The following is an 18,614-nucleotide window of genomic DNA, read 5'->3' as shown; positions in this document are numbered from 1 at the left end:
GGAAATGAACACTTAAAAGTTTGAACTCATGGCTTCAGTCATATTTGTTGTGCTCAACTGCACTCCCCAGGGGATCATCAACAAGAAGTGAATCGTTTGCATAGTTTTACATGCCCATTATCTGTATAAATTTTAAAAAACAAACAAAAACAAAGTGTAAGTGTGAACCTAAAACAGCATCCTACACATACAAGAAAAAAGTTAATATTCCCAATTGTATCAATAGTTTATTACATACCATCTCATAAAAACATTTTCAACTTTTTCCACATATAAACACCGCAAATTGGTACATTTACAAATCTTCAACCATCCAAATTCATACAAAAAAGGAACACTGTGATAGAGCAATACACAAGACGGTCTATTATTACAAGGACGGCATGTACTCTGTGTATGTATGCATGTATAAACCTCGGCATGTAAGAATCTCTATGCATGTGCGTTTGGCTATAAAGTCCAGATATTGTGATCAAATATTTACTTTGATCAAATGTGGATTAAAACCAGTGGAGACACATATACAAGTTAAACATTTTGGATGTCAACCTGATTTAGGCACTGGTGACAGGCTGATTAGGAATGAGGTAACCTGATCAGCCGTTGGGTAATACTGACACCACAGTAATTTACCAGTGTGTGACTTCTCAGAATAAAATGTTATCTACATTAAGGACCTTTTTCCATCGCTGTATTACAGTTAAAAGTTAAGTTTTAACCACAGAACAAGAAATTGTACTAGATATTCCTAACTCACCCAAAATCAATTCATGTTTACTGTATGACACAAACCACAAAGACACCCCTTATTTTTAGTTTTTCTTTTTTCCTTTTTTTTGTCACCATGATGCTAGTTTCAAAAAAAGTGAGTCAAAAATGGTCATGCACACACTCACACAGGCGCGCACACACTCACACATACGCACATGCAAATAAATTAACATGGAAAAAAGTAAACAATTTCCAAATGACAAAAAAAAAAAAAGAAAAGAAAACCAAACCCAAAACATCTTTTTGGTTGGGTTTTAAAATGTGTGGCTAAATGCAAAAAATACATAAGATAGCAGCTTAAATCATGGTACATTCACATGAGTTGTTTACTACTACTAATCTTAGTGGCATAAACAAGGTAAAAGTATTCATGGTACACATGTTCCAGGCTGATCGTGCAGAGTGGAGACCGAGGCTAAACTGAATATTGATGTGCAATTTCGGAAAACCACAATGTGACTGAGAAACTGTGCAATCAAAGAAAAGAAATCCTGTGTCCTTCTTGTGAATTAGCAGTTTGCAAGTCGTGGATTCACATCACAGCGGTCGGCTTCTCCTTCACTGGGATTTTCTTTAACGTAAGAATCCCGCTGTTGTTGAATCGAGGCTGTCTGCTTCGGTTACAGAGGACGTATTAAGATGCAACGAGCTCCGATTTTTTATTTCAGTGTGGCTTCTTTACTGTCACCTCACTTTGGGCTAGGAACATGCGGAGAAGTCCCAGATGCCGGGGACTGAGGGGAGCTCTGGTAGGTCCGCAACAGCACTTTGTGCTTGGTGGCTTCCTCTGTGCGACGGCTTTGTTGTTCCACCAGGAACTCTTTAAGTCGGCTGGAGGCGAAGGTGAGAGTCTGTCTCCTGAGCTTCATCAGGTAGGAGTCCTGCAGCCAGGCATGTGTGAAGCAATCTTTTGTAGTCGGGCGGGCCCTAAAAAACATATTAGGTAGCATTTGATATTGTTCTTGTTTAAAAAAAAAAACTTATAATCAACTTTTTTAAAATGATAATCACCATGGGTAACTGCTCAACATCTTCTTGAGAAATGCAGAGGCACTTTGAGACACATTTGGGTACAGTTTCGTTGGGTCAAACTTGGCCATCAGGATTTTGGATTCAACATGCTGAAGGTCCTTATCTTCAAAGGGGAGGTGACCACTAAGCCTGGTTGAAGAGACACAGAAAAAATAAACAGTCAGGTTGCTTATTCCAAAATGTAAATATGCAAAACATCGTATTTGTTTGACTGAATTTAAATACAATTCATCCTATTCACTCTGGCGTTAAGGGTAAAGGTCATTAGTGGCACGAAGCAAAAAGAAAACTTACATAATGTAGGTGACAATGCCAACAGTCCAAATATCTGCAGGAGGACCAACCACTTCGCCTTTCACCATCTCAGGAGCTTGGATCACATTTATCAGAAGATGAAAATTTAGAAAAGCAGAAGATTTTCAGATTTAGTAGAAATTCCTTCCATCGAAAATATTAAGCATATAGAGCCTGCATCTCTTGATCCTTACCCATGTACTCCAGCGTTCCTGGTCCTGATTCCTGCTGCTTGAGGCTGAGGGGGTTGAAGGTCTGCGCGCTCCCAAAGTCCACAATCTTGATGGCGTTGAGGTTGGTCACCATGATGTTGTCAGGCTTGAGGTCCAGATGGAGGATGCGACGGTTGTGGAGGTACTCGACCCCCTGGACAATCTGGACCAGGTATCCCACCACATCGTCTTCAGAGTAACGAAACCTTTTTGTCAGTGAAAGAGGAGGTTCACGTGTGATTATAGGACACAGACAGGGAGAGTTCAAGCAGCATATCCTGAATAAATTAATGCTAATTTAAATTTAAAGTGTTGAGAGATTGATGAAAGACTGATTCATTGCCAGCCTACATCACCTGAGAGCTCAGCTGATACGCTTTTATGCAATCAATCTCATTTAGGGCATATTTATTTTATATCTTCAAGCCACTTTGCAACCCACTTCACTCCTAGCTTATCTCTGCTGCTCCCGAATACAGCCATGGTGTAAAATACAACTTAAAGCAGAATCAAATAACAACCTCCTTTTCAACCTTAATGACTCCAAGTAAGAATCTTCTTTTTAGACTCCTGCTATGCAGGTTTGTCTGAGTTTGTGTGTCAGTGTGAGTCAACATATCCACCATCCTACCTGTCTATAAGGCTGTATAGCAGCTCTTTGCCAGTGCAGTACTCTGCCACCAGCACCAGGTAGCGTGGTGTGATGTAGGCTTCGTGGAGACCCATGACTTTTTCATTGTGAAGAGATTTCAGGATTTCATACTCCTTCAGGATCTCCTGCTTGTTCTCTTGAATGTAGGGAATGATCTTTGCCATGTAGATTTTACCTGTCGCATTCTCTCTGCACTCTCGGACGACTCCAAACCGACCCCTGCCAATGATAAGTCCTGATTACTTTGCACAACGCAAATAAAAGCTTGACCATGTGCATAGATTTTTTCTCAAGTTATAACTTTCAGAGTAACGTCAAACAAATATAAATTTAACAGCAGTCTCAACATCTCTTTGATTCACCAGCTTCTGAATTTCTTGTTATCCTAACTCTGATGTTTTTTTGCAAGATTCATGTCTTTTTCCCCCAAAAGGACAATATCTATCTCACCTCGCTTTCTCATCTAGGAAAGTGTACGGTTTCTGTGGAACTCCCTGTCGTAGAGCAGTAGAGGGTGTAGCGCGTCCCGATGGGGTGCCTCTGGCGGGGGTACTGGCTCCATCACCGATGGGACTCAAGCTGGAGGTCTGTAGTACTTGTGGGGTAAAGGACACCGGAGTCGGGGCCACACGAGCAGTAGCAGTGATCGTGGGGACATATGTGGGTACTGAGGCCACGGTTGGTTTTGTGGGGGTCGAAGGTGGGGTTACAACAGAAGGTGGGGGTAATACAGCTGCAGTCTGTGTCATAGGAGTCACCACATTTACTGGACTCTGAGGTTTGGGTAGGACAAAGGGAGAGGTTGCTTTGGAGGTGGATGATGAAGGGAGAGTGGGGCTTATTTTTTGTGTGCCATCCACTGTTGCACCTGCAGATGGCAATGAAGGGTTTGTTGAAGGGCCGGAAGGTGAGGAGGTTAGAGGGATAGGAGTCACCACAATTGTAGATGATGGAGATGCAGATTGAAGATAGGATGCATCAGTGAGGGCTTCATGTTTTGGAGTAGAGGAAGTGGAGGTGATGGTGGAGACCGTTGATCTGGGAACGCTATTTTGGACTGGTTTGTGTGAAGGGAATGTCACTGAGGAGGTAATCACAGGCGTAGGTGGGGTTGGGGCTGTCTTTACAACAGCAACGGTAGGTGAAGCTCCTCCAACTGTGTTAATAGAGTGACAGATTAAATACATCAATTATTTACTCAGTATATTAGCTGCTTGTAGCAAACTACAGTTTTTAAACATGTTGTTTGTTGCGTAGCTTTCTTACATTTGTTTTTGTTTGGTTTGAGACAATGTACATGGTCTGGATGCTTTTCATACTATGCCGTGGCACTACCAGTTAATGAAAATGCAGGATTTTCATGATTTTGTTATAGACTGTATATAAAAAAATGGAAGGAGCTACCACAAGTTAGCATTTTGACTCTCAAAGTCTTGCTTAGTTTTAAACCAGATATTATAGAAAAGACTGGACTGAAAAGCATCGGATATTGATCCTAGGGTAGCATCTTGTTAATGACAGACTTACCAGGTCTAAAATCAAGATAAAGACCCCCCAAAAGACCCCCCAAAATCAGACAACTACCTTTGAGCAAGTACTTGGTGATGGTGGAAAGGAAAAACTCCCTTTTAACAGGTAGAAACCTCCAGCACAAACAGACTCAGGGACAGCTACGTGGCAATTAAGTCCATTAACCCATTAACAAAGAGTCATACATCAAGTATGGTCATTAATATGGTCATTAAAAAGAGAAGGGGTTTCCCTTTGCTTTCTATTGGAGGGAATGCAGTTCACTTGGGCTTGCTAATATTGTGACACACGATGGGATTTAATCCATAGCTTGTGCTTTGGTGTGATGCTTTTAGAACAGTTTTGTTTTTCTAGCTCTGTTCAGCTTTTTGTCCATGTATGCTCACTCTTTAACAGGCAGTATTATACCTGTGGGCGCCAAGCTAACTGGCCTACAACAGTTGCTGTACGGCCCCTGTCCGGCCTTGTTCACACAGGCCACGCGGAACTTGAAGGTGCCACCTGGTGGCAGGTCTGTGACATTGTAGTAGCAGTCGGCAATTCCAGTGGCTACAGTTAACCAGTTCGAATCACCTGCAGGACGGAAAGGAAATAAAGAGTATAAGATGTTGCTATAAGGTAATATGAAACTAAATACTGAATTTTGATTGGTATTTATTTAATTTTACATGTTGTACGAATGATTCTAGGTATAAAAATGCTTGGTTTAGTATTAGAAAACAAAGGTGAATACATTGCTAATTTCTTGTTTTTGATTTATGTATGTTATGTTTTGTTTTACTTCATATGTTTATATGTTTCATATGTTGTTTGTTTAATTTAAGACAAAAAAAAAATTAAATGAATGAGAGGTAAAACTTGAGGGGGTAGGGACAAATAAGTAAATACTTCAGCCTACTCCTTTTCAAACAAATAATGGAATGATATTTTGTAATGATTGTGAAGGCACATGTTTGAAATGTTTGAAATAAAAATGAACTGAACTGAACTGAACTGAACATTAATGCAACATTTTTCTATTTTGTCCTCTTTGAACGGAAAAACAACCAAAGAAAAAAGAAGTAGTTTAATTAATATAACACCAGATGGCAGCATTGATTAACACATAAAGTATTGATTTTGTGAATAAGAAGCCTGTGTTCAGTCAAAGGAGCTTGCAAAGAAAAGCGTCTGGACTTCTTTAAGTTAGAAGCTTCTCGGATGAGAGGTGAAACGTCTTCAAGTAACTTAAAGAAGTCCAGAAGCTTTTCTTTGCAAGCTCCTTTGACTACGATGACCTGGATGACTGAGAACCTTCACAGACACAAGCCTGTGTGCAGTTTGCCTCCTGAAAAATAATCTGTCATTACATCTCATTTTCTGTAAAAGCACGGCGAATCAGACCTGAATTAAAATGTAAATTAGGTAGTGGCACAGTGTTTTGTGAGAACGTACATTAATTCTCCCTGCCAAAGATTACTTTCTTTTTTGATCAATGATCAGGTAAAAATTCAGAATCTACTCCCTTCTTCATCTGCCAAATGATGATTCATTGGCCATAATGAAAAAAAATTCTGACAGCAGCTCTGGTACACTCACTATTCCCTCGTGGACTGAGTCACTTTCTCCATCTAAATGGTGTCTGTAGATTTGCAAACTATCATCTCTGGAGAATTCTCCTCACTGGGTTAAAAACCTTACAAAAGTTACCTCTTAGGAACTTAAAACGTAGAGTTAAATTATTTTATCCTGATGTGAAAGGCCATAATGACACAGTACACAAAGGGAAGTTTTTAAAAAACAACAACAAAAAAAACCAAAGTGAACAATGATCTCCTCTAATCAGAAGTATTTTTAAGGAGAGAAACTTATAGAATAAAACTCACCCTCGGTTTTTCTTTCCAGAATGTAGCTGCATGGAGATTTTGTCTCAGATGGCTTCCACAGCACCAGGGCTGTGTTGTTATAAGTCTGAGGAACTTCAGGGGTCCCTGGTCGTTTGGGGACACCTTCATTGGATGAAGATAAAAAAAAGAGTTGGAATTTAAGAAAAGAGGAAAACAACAAGTAATGTAAGTATACACTGTAAGGACTGCCAATTATCCTAGTAAGGATTCACAAATACCTACACATAAGAAATTGCAGGGAAATCTATTTGTGTTTAAAAGAAGAAAAAAAAATAGTGACCAATATACTGAATTTTTAAATCACCAAATATCGGTATCAGTCTTACAAATCGTATATCAGCAGGCATGCACCAACAGACTAATGAACTGAGATGAACTGAACTAACTAAAGAAATGAGCCTTTCAAGCACTCAAAGTGGGCAATGTTGAAACTACATGGGAGGCATAAGCAAGAATAATATTCTGGGGCCTTTACAGTAAATATTCTTACTTACTTACCAAATATCAGTTTTAAGCTACCATATTTCTATAGATATATTATTTTAGTATCCTAAACTGTTATCGTTTTGTTGCCTAACTATAGTAGCTTGCAAATAAATAGCTACCATTAGCTTTTAATAGCTAAATATACATAGAATGCTAAAATCCTAACGTGATATTGAAAAATCGATGGTTTTAGCTAAAGGCATATTGCATATTGCATGACTTCCAGTGGACTTGGATTTTGGAGTATGTCACATTGTCTCTACAGAAGCCTTTTTGGTGGCCAAATTATAGGACTATCATCACTTGCTATATGTGGGAAAAAATATTTTTAACTACCATAGCTACTACTGATCATTTTAATTCCATAAAGCAAGACACATGATTTCACAGGTCTGATCCGAGTAGGCTCTTTTAGTTGTTTGTGATTTTACAAGTTTGTGAGTCTTATTTGTCTGAATAAATATATGTGAGCAACTTTCAGTTGTGTTCAAACCTTGGTAAAAGGCGCTACCTGGTGCTAACAGTACTAATCCTTGGTGTTATTGCTGTTCGATTATTAATCATCGCTCACGGGTGGATGTTTTTTTTCATTGCACTTTACTGCCTTTTGTGTTAGATATTCAATGCTAAAATGTTTTCATGTTTGATTATTGTTACTTTCTTTTTCTATAAACTGTAGATTTCCTCTGCCATGTTTAATCTTCATCACGGTTGTTGTTTAGTTTATATTAGATTTATGTAACAGATCTGATCACTGACTTATATGAAAATATAAAACAATTCAATTTAATGTTTGAGTTGCAATGAAATGAAACCAAACATGACAGGATAATTTGGTGCTCTATTTTCACAAAACATTTCCTTTTACGATGGCCCACTAGCAAGACAATGGAAGGGAGATAAGCTGTCTCAAGTAATACTACACGGCCAAATCTGTAGGAAAACATTCAAAAGCAACTGACTGCACCTGACATCTAAGAAATATACTTTCCACCAAAGCCCCCAAAGTCTCATTTTTTCTGTTGCATTTGTAAGCAGACTGCTGCTCTTAATATAGCCTCTTTGTGGAAAGGCATGATTGAAGTTTAGAGTATGCCCTGCCCCAGTTGGTTTTGATCATCATGTACAAAACTGCAGGGAATACGGTATCATTTACTTTTAATAGGTGATAATTATGAGAAAATCCCAAAAATCCATTAAGTTAATCTACTGTAAAATGAATCCATTGGCAATAATGTTCATTTTAGTGTTATTATTCATACCATTCTCAGTGCAATTAAAATTCAATAATGTAAAATGCATCACATTATGAAAATTACTGTATGTCTGGCAGGAAAATGAGCAGCTCTTCCTCTGTGAAGAGTGCTAAGTTCATGTTCTGTTGCTGCTGCAATGTATGGGGCTGGAAATGGTGTACTGGAAAACTGCAGTTCCTCAAATGACCACTTGAGACACTGCTCCAAAAACAAGATCCCCACACACTACCATCTGAAAATGTTCACCTTTACAACTTCTGCAACTTCTAATCAATATATTTAACAGACAGGTACAAAAAACATTTTTAGTCTTTATTGCTAACGTCCCCACTGATAACAATTGCAGGAGAGGGTGGAGAAATATATGTATTTTTTCCATTCTATAAAACAAAAATGTAACTAAAACGTAAATAGTTATGGAATGTTATGGAACAGACAAGTGACTTACAAGCTATGGAAAGAGTACAGGAGGTAGTAATAGTAGCTATGGGGTTGGATGCTACACATTCGTAAACCCCGGCGTCCTTATAGGTGGACTTTCTGATCATTACAAGCTGTCTTCCATCTGGGTGGGAGATTAGGTTGACTCTGTCATCCACCTCCAGTGGTTTCCGATCTAGAATACACAAAAGCATTAACGAATTATCTGCACTATTTACATTATTTTGATATTTGATAAAGCTACCTTTCATCCATGTAATTTGTGGTTGTGGGCTACCAGCTGGAAGGCAGCTAAGAGTGACAGGTTCCCCCTCCAGCAGGACGTGGTCTTTCAATTTGATGTGAAACACTGGAGCAAAATCTGAAGCAGAGCGGACAAACTGTTGGCTTTTTGCCTCTTCTTTGGGGACGCTTGAGGGCAAATCAGATTGGGAAGGCGTTTTGTCTTTCTTGCCCCTTGTCAAACCCCACCTGTCCCACCGTGACCTTCTCTCACTCTCAGAATGGATGCTAGAAGTGGATTCAACTGATTCCTTAGACCCTGAGGCGCCAGTTTGTTTTGCTAGCTGATTCTCAGGGATTCCCATTCCTTTGAGTCCACGGCCCTCAGACTGAGAGTGACGGTGGCGGGTAAACAGGGGTGTGCGCTTTCCCTCTGAATCTCCTTTTCTCTCTTCAGACTGACTGCGTATTTTTGCAGATATTCCTGCCACTTTGTTCTCAAACCTCTGTTTCATTGCCAGGACAGGAGAGTCTGTGACCTTGTGTAAATCCCCTTGAGCCAGCTCTTTCTCTGTGTCTTTATTGTTCCTCTCCTCTGACTGAGTCCTTAGTTTGGCAGAGATTCCTGCCACTTTGGACTCAAACTTACGCCTCATGGCAGATACAGACGACTCCTCAGCTTTTCCTTGCTCCCTGTCATCCACATTCTTCTGTGTCCCTCCACCATTCAGTTCCTTTGTATCCAAAGACTTACTGCGACCAACAGCCCAAGACACTCTCTTGCTTTTAGCCGTTTCCTGCACATTGGATTGCTTATCTTCTTGTGATTTCTGAACCTTCTTCTCAGTGGATGGTGACCTCTTGGCCCGCAAGGAAAACCTTCCAATTAAACCAAGGCCTGTTTCTTGGTCATCTCTTCTTAAATCTTGAACAGATTTCGATTTCTCCTTAAGTCCTGACGATACCATTTCTAGAGGCGCCCCTCTTGGTGCAGGCCTATAAATCTCTTCAGCCCCCTCATTTGCTTTTCTACTTAATACAGGCGATTTCTCCTCTGATTTGTTTCTGGTGAGTTTTTTGAGGCCACGGGTCAAAGACGATTCTCGCTTTTTAAACCTCGCTTCAAAGAGCTCCTCTGAGTCAATGTCTTTGATGTCTGTTCTGAGAATAAGCTGGCGAGGGATGGAAGGAAGGTCTGGGTTTGATGAAGAAGAGACAGAACCTGGAGATCGCTCAGGTGTTGCTACTTTGGCAAATACTGCTGGATGTTCCGGGGGTGAAGATGCATCTGCAGACTTTGTATTGGCTATAGTAGAAGGATCCTTGGATTGGGGTTTGTCAGGTGTTTGAGACTGCCCTGCAAAGGATGCTTCTTCACTACTCTGTGACATTTCCTTGTCTTTCACTTTCTGCTTGCTGATATGTAATGCCTGGTTTTCTTTCCTCTCTTCTTCATCCTCCTCCTCCTCTATTATTATTATAGGAGTAATAACAGAAGGATATGCATAATCACATTCTTCTTTGTCTGCCCCTTCTATTTGGGACTTGGTCCTTTTTTCTTTCATCCCTTCTTCCTCACCAAGTTCGCTCATATGTTTTTCCTGTTGGTCTGGTCTTCCCTGTGCTGTGGTTGAGGCAGACTTCGCTTTTGTGTCTTCTGTTAGTGCAGACATCGAGGTTGCCTCCTGGAGCTTCTTCCCTACTATGCTAGAACTACCCACAGATGGTATCTCTAAGGGGGCTCCAAACCTTCTGTGCAGGGGCATGGGCTCAGAATCCCCCTGAGTGAAAGAGGTACTTTTGCGAAAAACTTTAGTCTTTGGCGTGTCTTCTCCTGGACTCTCAGAGGAAGCTGCTCTGACGAGTGTTGACGGCCCAGTTCTTGATCTCCTCAAATTCCGATCAAGGGATCCTGTTTGCCTCTCATCTTCAATGCCGAGTGTTTCAAAAAGGGGCCCTCGAAGGCCACTCATATTTTTGTCCACGTTTCCTCCCCTGAGCAGCCGTTGTCTCATCAGTTCCAGTTTTAGGGCGTAATCCTCCTGGCTTAACTTTGTAGCCCCAGGGCTTGGACTGCGATTGGGTAGTTCCATGGAAACAGCCTTTTTCAAACTCTTGTTTCTTTCTTCTGATTCCTTTTCTGTACTTTCTTCTTCTGGGTCAATGTGGAGAAGCAGCGCTGAATCGGCAGAACTCCCCCTCCTCATTGTAGACCGCCTGGCTTTTGTCTGGGATTCATCTGACTCCACACTTGATCCTTTTTTCAAGGGAGCTCGTTTTATATTTTCTGTTTGCGCCTCATTTGGGGTTATGTCTTCATCTTTTATGCATTCTCCTCCTCTATTATTTGCACCTATGCTTTCCTTTTTCCTTGTCCCATCTGCAATGAAACCGTGCCGTCCCGTGACATCTTCATCCCCTGGGATCTCATTGAGGGAGACCCTGGAACCCGAGAAAACCATGGACAGTGGCATAGGAATAAAGGGAAGCTCATCCACATCTGCATCTGAATCAGACGAAGAGGAGGGTGGCGGGGAGCCTTCTTTTAAATGCCGGGCCACAGCAATGAAGACATGGCTGCTTGAGTCATCTAGGAGCTCAGGGATGGACCGCATCACCATTTTGGATTTATAGCTGATGAGGGAACGCTGAAATAGTTAGCAGAGGATTTTGTAGGATTAGTCTCTAATCTAAGTACGCCCCTGTTTCCAAAACTCTGTATAAAGTGTGAATAAAAGCAGAGTGCAAATCATTTTAACCATTTATTTAACTGTAAACCAAAGAGCGACCGAAGAATCTAAAAGCCTCAGGTTGCATGTTAAATGTCAAAGTTCATGAGAGTACAATTAGAAAAAAATGAACAAGTATCGCCTTTTTGGAAGGGCTTCTAGGAGAAAACCTCTTATCTCTCAAAAGAACATGACATCATGGTTTAGGTTTGTAAAGCTGCATCTGAACTAGGGCTGCCACGATTAGACTAGTCACGATTACGTCGACTATCAAAATCGTCGACGACTGATTTAATAGTCGACGCGTCATTTGAAGCTTTGTAAGATCCCAAAAGCAGGAATAAGTAGCAGGATTTAAGAGTGTAATAACGGACTGAAACAGAAGATGGCAGCACTGCATGTACAAGGATGCCAGCTGCCGTTAAACCCCGAAGAAGAAGAAACTGTGTCCCAGAATTCATAGCGCGGCCCAGCGCAGTTGTCAACAATGGCGGCAGCTAGTTAGTTTTAATATTACTCTTATTATTCTTTCTGGGTCACAAAATAAACGTTTAACATATTTTCAGGCGAGAATGTAGCTGTGTAAACCTCAAATATCTGCTCAGTTTATCAAGACACCACATATTTTCAAAAGCGCTCCGACGTTTTCGGAGGCGTCTGTTACCCACTAGCTTGATAGCTAGCCGGGGGCCATGAGAGCACCGGACTCCCGGCAGATCGTTTTCAAACCCACCGCCCTACTCAGGTTAAACATATACAAGTCACTTAGATAACTTAAAAATGTTATTGTTTGGCTTTTTTCAGTATTTTATTTGTTCCTGAGTAAATCGGCTGAGTTTATTAAACTCCACCGAAACAATCTGCACATTTAATTAGAATTCAATTAACTATCATCTTGTCTTTATTTTTAGTTAGCACAGACCTTAAACACTTAAAGCTGTAAGCTAATGATAGTTATATAAGAGCAGATGCTGCTGGTGCAATAAGCTGTACTTTTACGTTCAATGGATGATGATCTGATTAGTCGACTAATCGCAAAAATAATCGGTGACTAGTCGACTATCAAAATAATCGTTTGTGGCAGCCCTAATCTGAACAAACCCCAAGACTTCTGGAACAATGTCATTTGGACAGACAAGACCAAAGTGGAGATGTTCGTCCATAAAGCACAGCATCATGTTTGGAGAAACATGATAAATCTATTCAAAAACAAGCCTCAATCCCTCAGCAGGAATCAGCCTGTGGTGTCTTTATGCATTTCACCCTGATTTCCAAATGCTAAATGAACGTTTTGTCGTCTGTTACCTGCCATCGCCTTCGAGCCAAAACTTGTTTTAGAATAGCTGTGCTGATGCTTTTGTTTGTTGGTGACTGCAAGACAAAACAATAGGTGGGAGCACTATTAACAGAGACATAACTACATCTCATGAATCAGTGACACAGTCGGCAGGATGGTAGATGTTCCAGTGATAGCTCACCTTGAACCAAGGATGACGAAGGCACTCGATGGCACTTGCCCTCCTAGGTTTGGGACACAGTTACAGTTCATGTTCATGTTTAATCTGTGAACTGTAGCACAGTTGCATCATATACAGTATTTTTATGGTACAAAACTAAGAGGCATCAAAATGCTTACAGTCTGTCCACCACCAAAAGCTTGATGACAAATCCTTTTGCTTCTTTGCAGAGGTCAGAAAACATGCTCTCCTCAAACGCCACATTGTAGTTCCTGATGTTTAAAGCAGTGGCTTTGTCATTCTCGCCCGCAAAAGGTGACACGCCGGTCAGGCTAAAGCAAAAAAAGAACAGGTGTTTTATTTAGCAAGATGTCAGATTGACTGATTGGGTTTAAATACACACATGCTGTGAAGAAGAAAAAAACGTACCAGAGGTAAGTGATGACACCAACAGGCCTGTGGGAGAGCAGGACACATACGTGACTTGGAATTTGAAGAGCAACATAAAAGCACAGATAAACACAGAAATTTGATGGACTTGCAGATAACTGTGAGTGTATATAGTGCCTGCTGTGCCTAGTCACTTCTCCATGCCAGAGAACAGGTGGCTGACCATATGTCTGTTGCTGTGGAAACTGGAGTTTGGTTAACAATCTCTGGAGCGACATATTCTGGTGTGCCGTATTTGCAGTAGTGCTCCTCTGAAGTCTCCAATTTAATGGCATTCCCGAAGTCGCAAATGCGGATCTGATCACTCCCTGGACTTGCCATCAAAATATTTTCTGGCTAGAGGGGATGTGTACAAAAACAACAACATTAGGACTCATAAAAGGTAAATCAAATCTGATCCAGTGCTTGTGGTGGGACAGATGGATACCTTTATGTCGAGGTGAGCTATATTTTTTTGGTGGAGATAGCGAAGACCCTCCAAAACCTGCTGAACACTGCTGCGGATCTGTAGCATGAAACACAACAGGAGTGAATCCTGAAAGGCACGTTACATAATGAAAGCGCAGTGCAGGCAGCAGAAAGACACAAACCTGCAGTTCCATGACTGTTGTTTTCTTGGCCATTCTTTCCAGCAACTCCTCGTGACATCTTTGTACAAGAGTTAAGAAAAAAGAAAAACAAAGCTGCTGCTGCTGCAGCTACTTGATTGCATAGTCTGACTGGTAGGTGCATGAGAAATGAATTATAAATGAGCAAAACTCCCCCACACTCTATCTCTTGCTAATTCCTCTCAGCAGCGATGAGTCAGAGAGAAAAAGCTCAGCTGCTTCATTCATGCCTCCGGGGGGTACGGGGGGACGTTAGGATTAATGCTGTGCATCTTGTACTTGAGATGCATTTAAGTGCACTTTTGTTTGACAATGTAGAAGATAAAATGTGAATCGGAGATGCAGGAGGAAAAAACATTTTTCTGTAAAACGTAGATTACAGATTTCACTGTATGTTCTAGTGAAAGGATACAAATCTGTGATAAGCACCACCACGTTCTTCTTCTCAAAGGCATCATGGAAGTAGAGAATCCTCTCGTTATCCAGCTCAGACAGAAGCTCCATCTCTCTGAGAGCCAAGGCTTTCCTATTTCCGCGAGCAGAAATGAATTTGGCAGCAAACTCGGTCTTTCCGTTCTTGCGAGTTACTCTCTTCACATAGGAGTAGGCCCCCCTGCACCCACAAACACAAAGTGATGACATTAATGGTTTTGTACATGTCAGCCGTGTTGGTTTTTTTATCCATTTGTTTTCAAGACTGATTTCTCTTTGATAGAAGTAAATTATAAATATTATTATTATTATGACAGTAATTTGCTTAGGCTGCTGCCCCCGCGACCCGGCCCCGGACAAAGTGGATGAAGATGGATAATTAAGGGCCAGATTTACTAAGCAGGGCAAAATTGCACTGAGCACAATCCTTTCGTCAATTTGTACACTTAAATATTCTCCTCCCTGTACTATGTGCTAGTGAAATATGGGTCAGTTGCAAAACTTCCCAGTTGCCACCTCTACCATGCGATCCTGTCATTGCGCTCTCTTTGTAAATACCAATTGTACATTTCTTACACAAACCCAGTTTGTTCTGGCGCAATGCGTTAGTAAAGTTGGGCTGAGTATGGTGGAAATTCGTTTTAGACCATTATCAGTTTACACATGTAACCACACTTATTACCGATACGTGTGGGTCATGGAGCAACATCTATAGATAGATGCGAGTATGCCTGCCAGTATTGCTTCAGTTCATTGAGGTGTTGTTTTAAGCCTGAGGGCTGGACTTCTTCCTTCTGTTTGGCAGACTTGCTGTTGTAGATTTGCTGCTGAGCTTGAGGTTTGGACTGATGTCCTCACATCTCTAGACTCTAGGCATAAAGAGGAGTTCATGGTCGGCTCAATGGCTGCAAGGTGCCCAAGTCCTGTGGCAGCAAAACAAGCCCAAATCATCACCCCTCCACCAATGTGCTGACAGTTGGTATGAGGTGCTATGCTGCATTTGGTTTTCTCCAAAATTCAGTGCATTGTGACCAAATATTTCCACTTCAGTCCCATCTGTCCAAAGCACATTGTTCCAGAAATCTGGTGGTTTGTTCAGATGCAACTTTGCAAACCTAAGCTGTGCTACCACGTTGTTTTCAGAGAGAACCTTTTCACCCATGCAGGCCATTCCAACAACCCATGTTTTGGTCAGTCTTTTTGTAATTGTACTATATAACTGATTTTCACAGGACTCTCTGTCTATACACACACACACACACACACACACACACACACACACACACACACACACACATATATATATATATATATATATATATATATATATATATATATATATATATATATATATATATCTTGATAATAGGTCCCTTTAATCCCTTTAATGACTAATTTCCTTTCCCTCCACTTTATTAATAAATTCTTCTTTGTGAGAACAATGGAAAGACAAATGGAGGGGCAATAGTCATTGTATAATTAACTTTCATTCTCCTTAGGCACTCTTCTGTGATATTTGGGAGAAGGACTCATAATCTGAACTCCATTACTGGGGTACTCATGCTGTTCACTGGGTGGAAAGCAGATTTCTTCATCTGCCTGTTTTGCCATCCCAGTGGCTGTGCAATTCACAGTAAATGCCTGTCTCTAGACCAAAACAAATCATCTGTCGTCGGCTAATGCGTTCACTCCACTCTCGTGGCTGGTGACTCATCTGTCGTTTCTGTCTGCTGTTGTTAAGCAGGTGCAACTAACCCCACCGCCACCCTCCCACCACACACACACACAACCCCTCCGCACCAGCTCCTACCCCTACCTCCCGCCCTCCAGGCCGACCCTGAGCACTCAAGTAACTATTAACGTCAGTGTCCTCGTCCTCGTCGGGATGTGAGGCAGGAAGAGTGCGCACACTCACCTCCCTATCGCTTTGTGGATGTCATAGTAATCTGTCAAACGCCTCATCTTCCTCAGAATGGTTCCCTCATCCTCCATTGGCTCTTCTGCTTCTTTTCGCTCTGGAGAAAAGCATCAACATAGGCATCTTTATTGGCTTTGTGTGTATGGATGTGTGTGTGAGTGTGTGTGTGGGGGGTGCACACACTCATATGTGGGTGTATTTATGTGCTAGCTCAGAGACAGATGGCTTCACATTGTAATTTCAAAACACCTTGTGGTCCCGCCCATATGGTGCGGATTCAGAGGAGCAATTTTCAACAACAGCTAGCCTTTATTAGCGATTCTAAGCAGTAAATATCATCAGCAAATGGGGTAAAAATCTGTTAGCACAATACTTTTGAATATGAAACTTTTCAACTTTACACATTCCTAATCTTTTCAACTACTGTAAGAATATCGCTGGACTGCAGACCTGTATGAACTGTGAGCTCGGCCTTGCAGGAGTTGGACCCGGCCAGGTTCTTGGCAGTGCAGGTGTACACGCCGGAGTGATGGGGCTGAGCGTTGAGGACGACAAGTGAATACTCTGGGTCGTCGTAAACAAATGTGAAGTGGCTGCTCTCCGAGAGGAGCGCATCATCCTGCAGCAGATCAATCAGCTATTAGCATTCACCTAAAAAAATATCATCTGAGTATTCAGTTGAGTTGAGTTGAGTTATAGTCGAATGTTGGATGTACTACCTTAAACCACAGAATATCCGGATCTGGCTTTCCTTCGACCACAACAGCCAGATGACATGTTTCCCCGACTTGCACATCTACGTCCTCCATTATGGTCTCAAATTTGGGAGGCACTGCAGGAAAATTAGGAGGAAAAAAGAAGCTCATCTCTAAGGTGGAGAAGCACTATGGACCGCACATACAGAGTACATTTTATGGTGTTGTGGCCATTTTTGTTGAATTCTAATGAATCATAATTTGTATCCATTATTGTTTTTTCTTTAAAACAGTAAAAATATGCTTAAGCTAGTTTTGCTATTTAAATCTGTAATTAATTTTACTTTTGGAAAAGTCGGAAGTGCTTTCTGAAACAAACCACCTGTTGCCCCCCATGGCCTTTTTTTGGAGTATGGTTTTTTGGGGAACTTAAAAGGCCTTGACAGACAGGTCTCGCTGTTGTTCAATCTTCCTTTGGGCACTAAATGAATATAAAAGCTGATGTTTTTATGCAACAGATCAAATAATAAAGACACACTTTGTCTTGTTGACATAAGTAGAAAGTTGTTTGGATTCTCACTAAAATGCTAAATTTGTCACGTGGTGCGCCTGTCTGGACTGACCTGCCATGGCCAGCTGAAGTGTGCACAGGTCGCTGCCAAACTGGTTTCTGGCCGTGACCACCAGCTGACCGATGTCTGTGCTCCTGACCCTCTGCAGCTTCAGGGTGTGTTGATCATCGTCCGGCATGCTCATCTCGCACATCCCCGGCTTACTGACCAGCACCACGCCCCTCCTGAGGTAAGCGGGTTTCAGAAAAGTTGGGAGAAGGCCACATTTACCAGTTTGCTGCACTGAGTCTTCTTTAACCCAGTAAGAGGAGACCAACTGTTGTAGTTTTGAAAGCCATTTTTTTTGTTTTGATTGTTGCACAGCGTTGTGGGCTTTGCATTATTGAATTTTCTGTGCTCCAAATGTTGGCAGTGGGTGATGAGTCTGGACTGCAGGCAGGCCAGTTTAGCACCCAGACTCTTGTAAAACATGCAGAATGTGTGTCGACATAGTCTTTCTTAACTAAGAAAGGCTTACTCTGACAAGCTGTATGTCTCGATCAGCATTAAGTACACTAATATCCCCCTAAAGCCATCATGAAAGCTTTTGAACTGTATATTTAAGTTTTTAGTCTTTAGTATAAGGGCTGCCAAATAAACCCCAAGAAGCTTGGGGTTAATATGATCCAGTTTATGAAACAGACCCTGATGAATGCTATGAAGAAATCGGATGAAAACTTTTTAATGACATCACAAGGACATCACTGGAAGGTTAATAAACTAACTTTTTCCAGGTGACAGCTGCATGCACATGGTTCAGCGTGATGGTGATGTTGGCAGGCTGGTTCTCAACCACGTACACAACTTCTGGCTTGTCTAAAATTATCGGCGCTTTCCTCAAGTACGGTCCTAGAGAAGTCAAAGGTATGTTACAAGAAAACAAAGCAAAACTGGTCCTAAAAGTAGAAATGATGTCCTTTAAGGTCGATTAT

The 18,614-nt window shown here is 41.4% G+C and overlaps 1 protein-coding gene and 1 long non-coding RNA gene across 3 annotated transcripts in view; one reads left to right on the top strand and one right to left on the bottom strand.

The window, feature by feature from the left end:
- Positions 1-207: 207 nt before the first annotated feature.
- Positions 208-18,614, bottom strand: part of LOC113016942 (striated muscle preferentially expressed protein kinase-like) — a 32,230-nt gene continuing 13,823 nt past the window's right edge. For both annotated transcript variants that reach the window (XM_026160158.2, XM_026160152.2), the window contains exons 15-37: positions 18,408-18,531; positions 17,695-17,867; positions 17,096-17,208; positions 16,827-16,995; positions 16,374-16,473; positions 14,439-14,639; positions 14,009-14,066; positions 13,846-13,923; positions 13,582-13,754; positions 13,398-13,424; positions 13,148-13,300; positions 12,990-13,032; positions 12,817-12,882; positions 8,805-11,430; positions 8,568-8,735; positions 6,357-6,479; positions 4,900-5,064; positions 3,412-4,117; positions 2,941-3,180; positions 2,292-2,515; positions 2,098-2,173; positions 1,783-1,932; positions 208-1,698 (exon numbers count right to left, since the gene is read on the bottom strand). In XM_026160158.2, the coding sequence (XP_026015943.2) occupies positions 1,461-1,698; positions 1,783-1,932; positions 2,098-2,173; positions 2,292-2,515; positions 2,941-3,180; positions 3,412-4,117; positions 4,900-5,064; positions 6,357-6,479; positions 8,568-8,735; positions 8,805-11,430; positions 12,817-12,882; positions 12,990-13,032; positions 13,148-13,300; positions 13,398-13,424; positions 13,582-13,754; positions 13,846-13,923; positions 14,009-14,066; positions 14,439-14,639; positions 16,374-16,473; positions 16,827-16,995; positions 17,096-17,208; positions 17,695-17,867; positions 18,408-18,531 (6,194 nt within the window). In that variant the 3' untranslated portion in view covers positions 208-1,460. The remainder of the gene's footprint in view (positions 1,699-1,782; positions 1,933-2,097; positions 2,174-2,291; positions 2,516-2,940; positions 3,181-3,411; positions 4,118-4,899; positions 5,065-6,356; positions 6,480-8,567; positions 8,736-8,804; positions 11,431-12,816; positions 12,883-12,989; positions 13,033-13,147; positions 13,301-13,397; positions 13,425-13,581; positions 13,755-13,845; positions 13,924-14,008; positions 14,067-14,438; positions 14,640-16,373; positions 16,474-16,826; positions 16,996-17,095; positions 17,209-17,694; positions 17,868-18,407; positions 18,532-18,614) is intronic.
- LOC145424113 (uncharacterized) lies at positions 6,420-18,548 on the top strand. Its single transcript, XR_013905080.1, has 3 exons — positions 6,420-6,542; positions 17,792-17,872; positions 18,417-18,548. It is a non-coding gene; the product is annotated as an uncharacterized LOC145424113 (long non-coding RNA).

The sequence above is a fragment of the Astatotilapia calliptera genome, chromosome 23 (genome assembly GCF_964374335.1).
Source record: "Astatotilapia calliptera chromosome 23, fAstCal68.1, whole genome shotgun sequence".
In the NCBI taxonomy this organism is placed as follows: Eukaryota; Metazoa; Chordata; class Actinopteri; order Cichliformes; family Cichlidae; genus Astatotilapia; species Astatotilapia calliptera.
The sequence above is the reverse complement of the archived record's forward strand: the minus strand, read 5'-3'. Positions and strand labels throughout refer to the sequence as shown.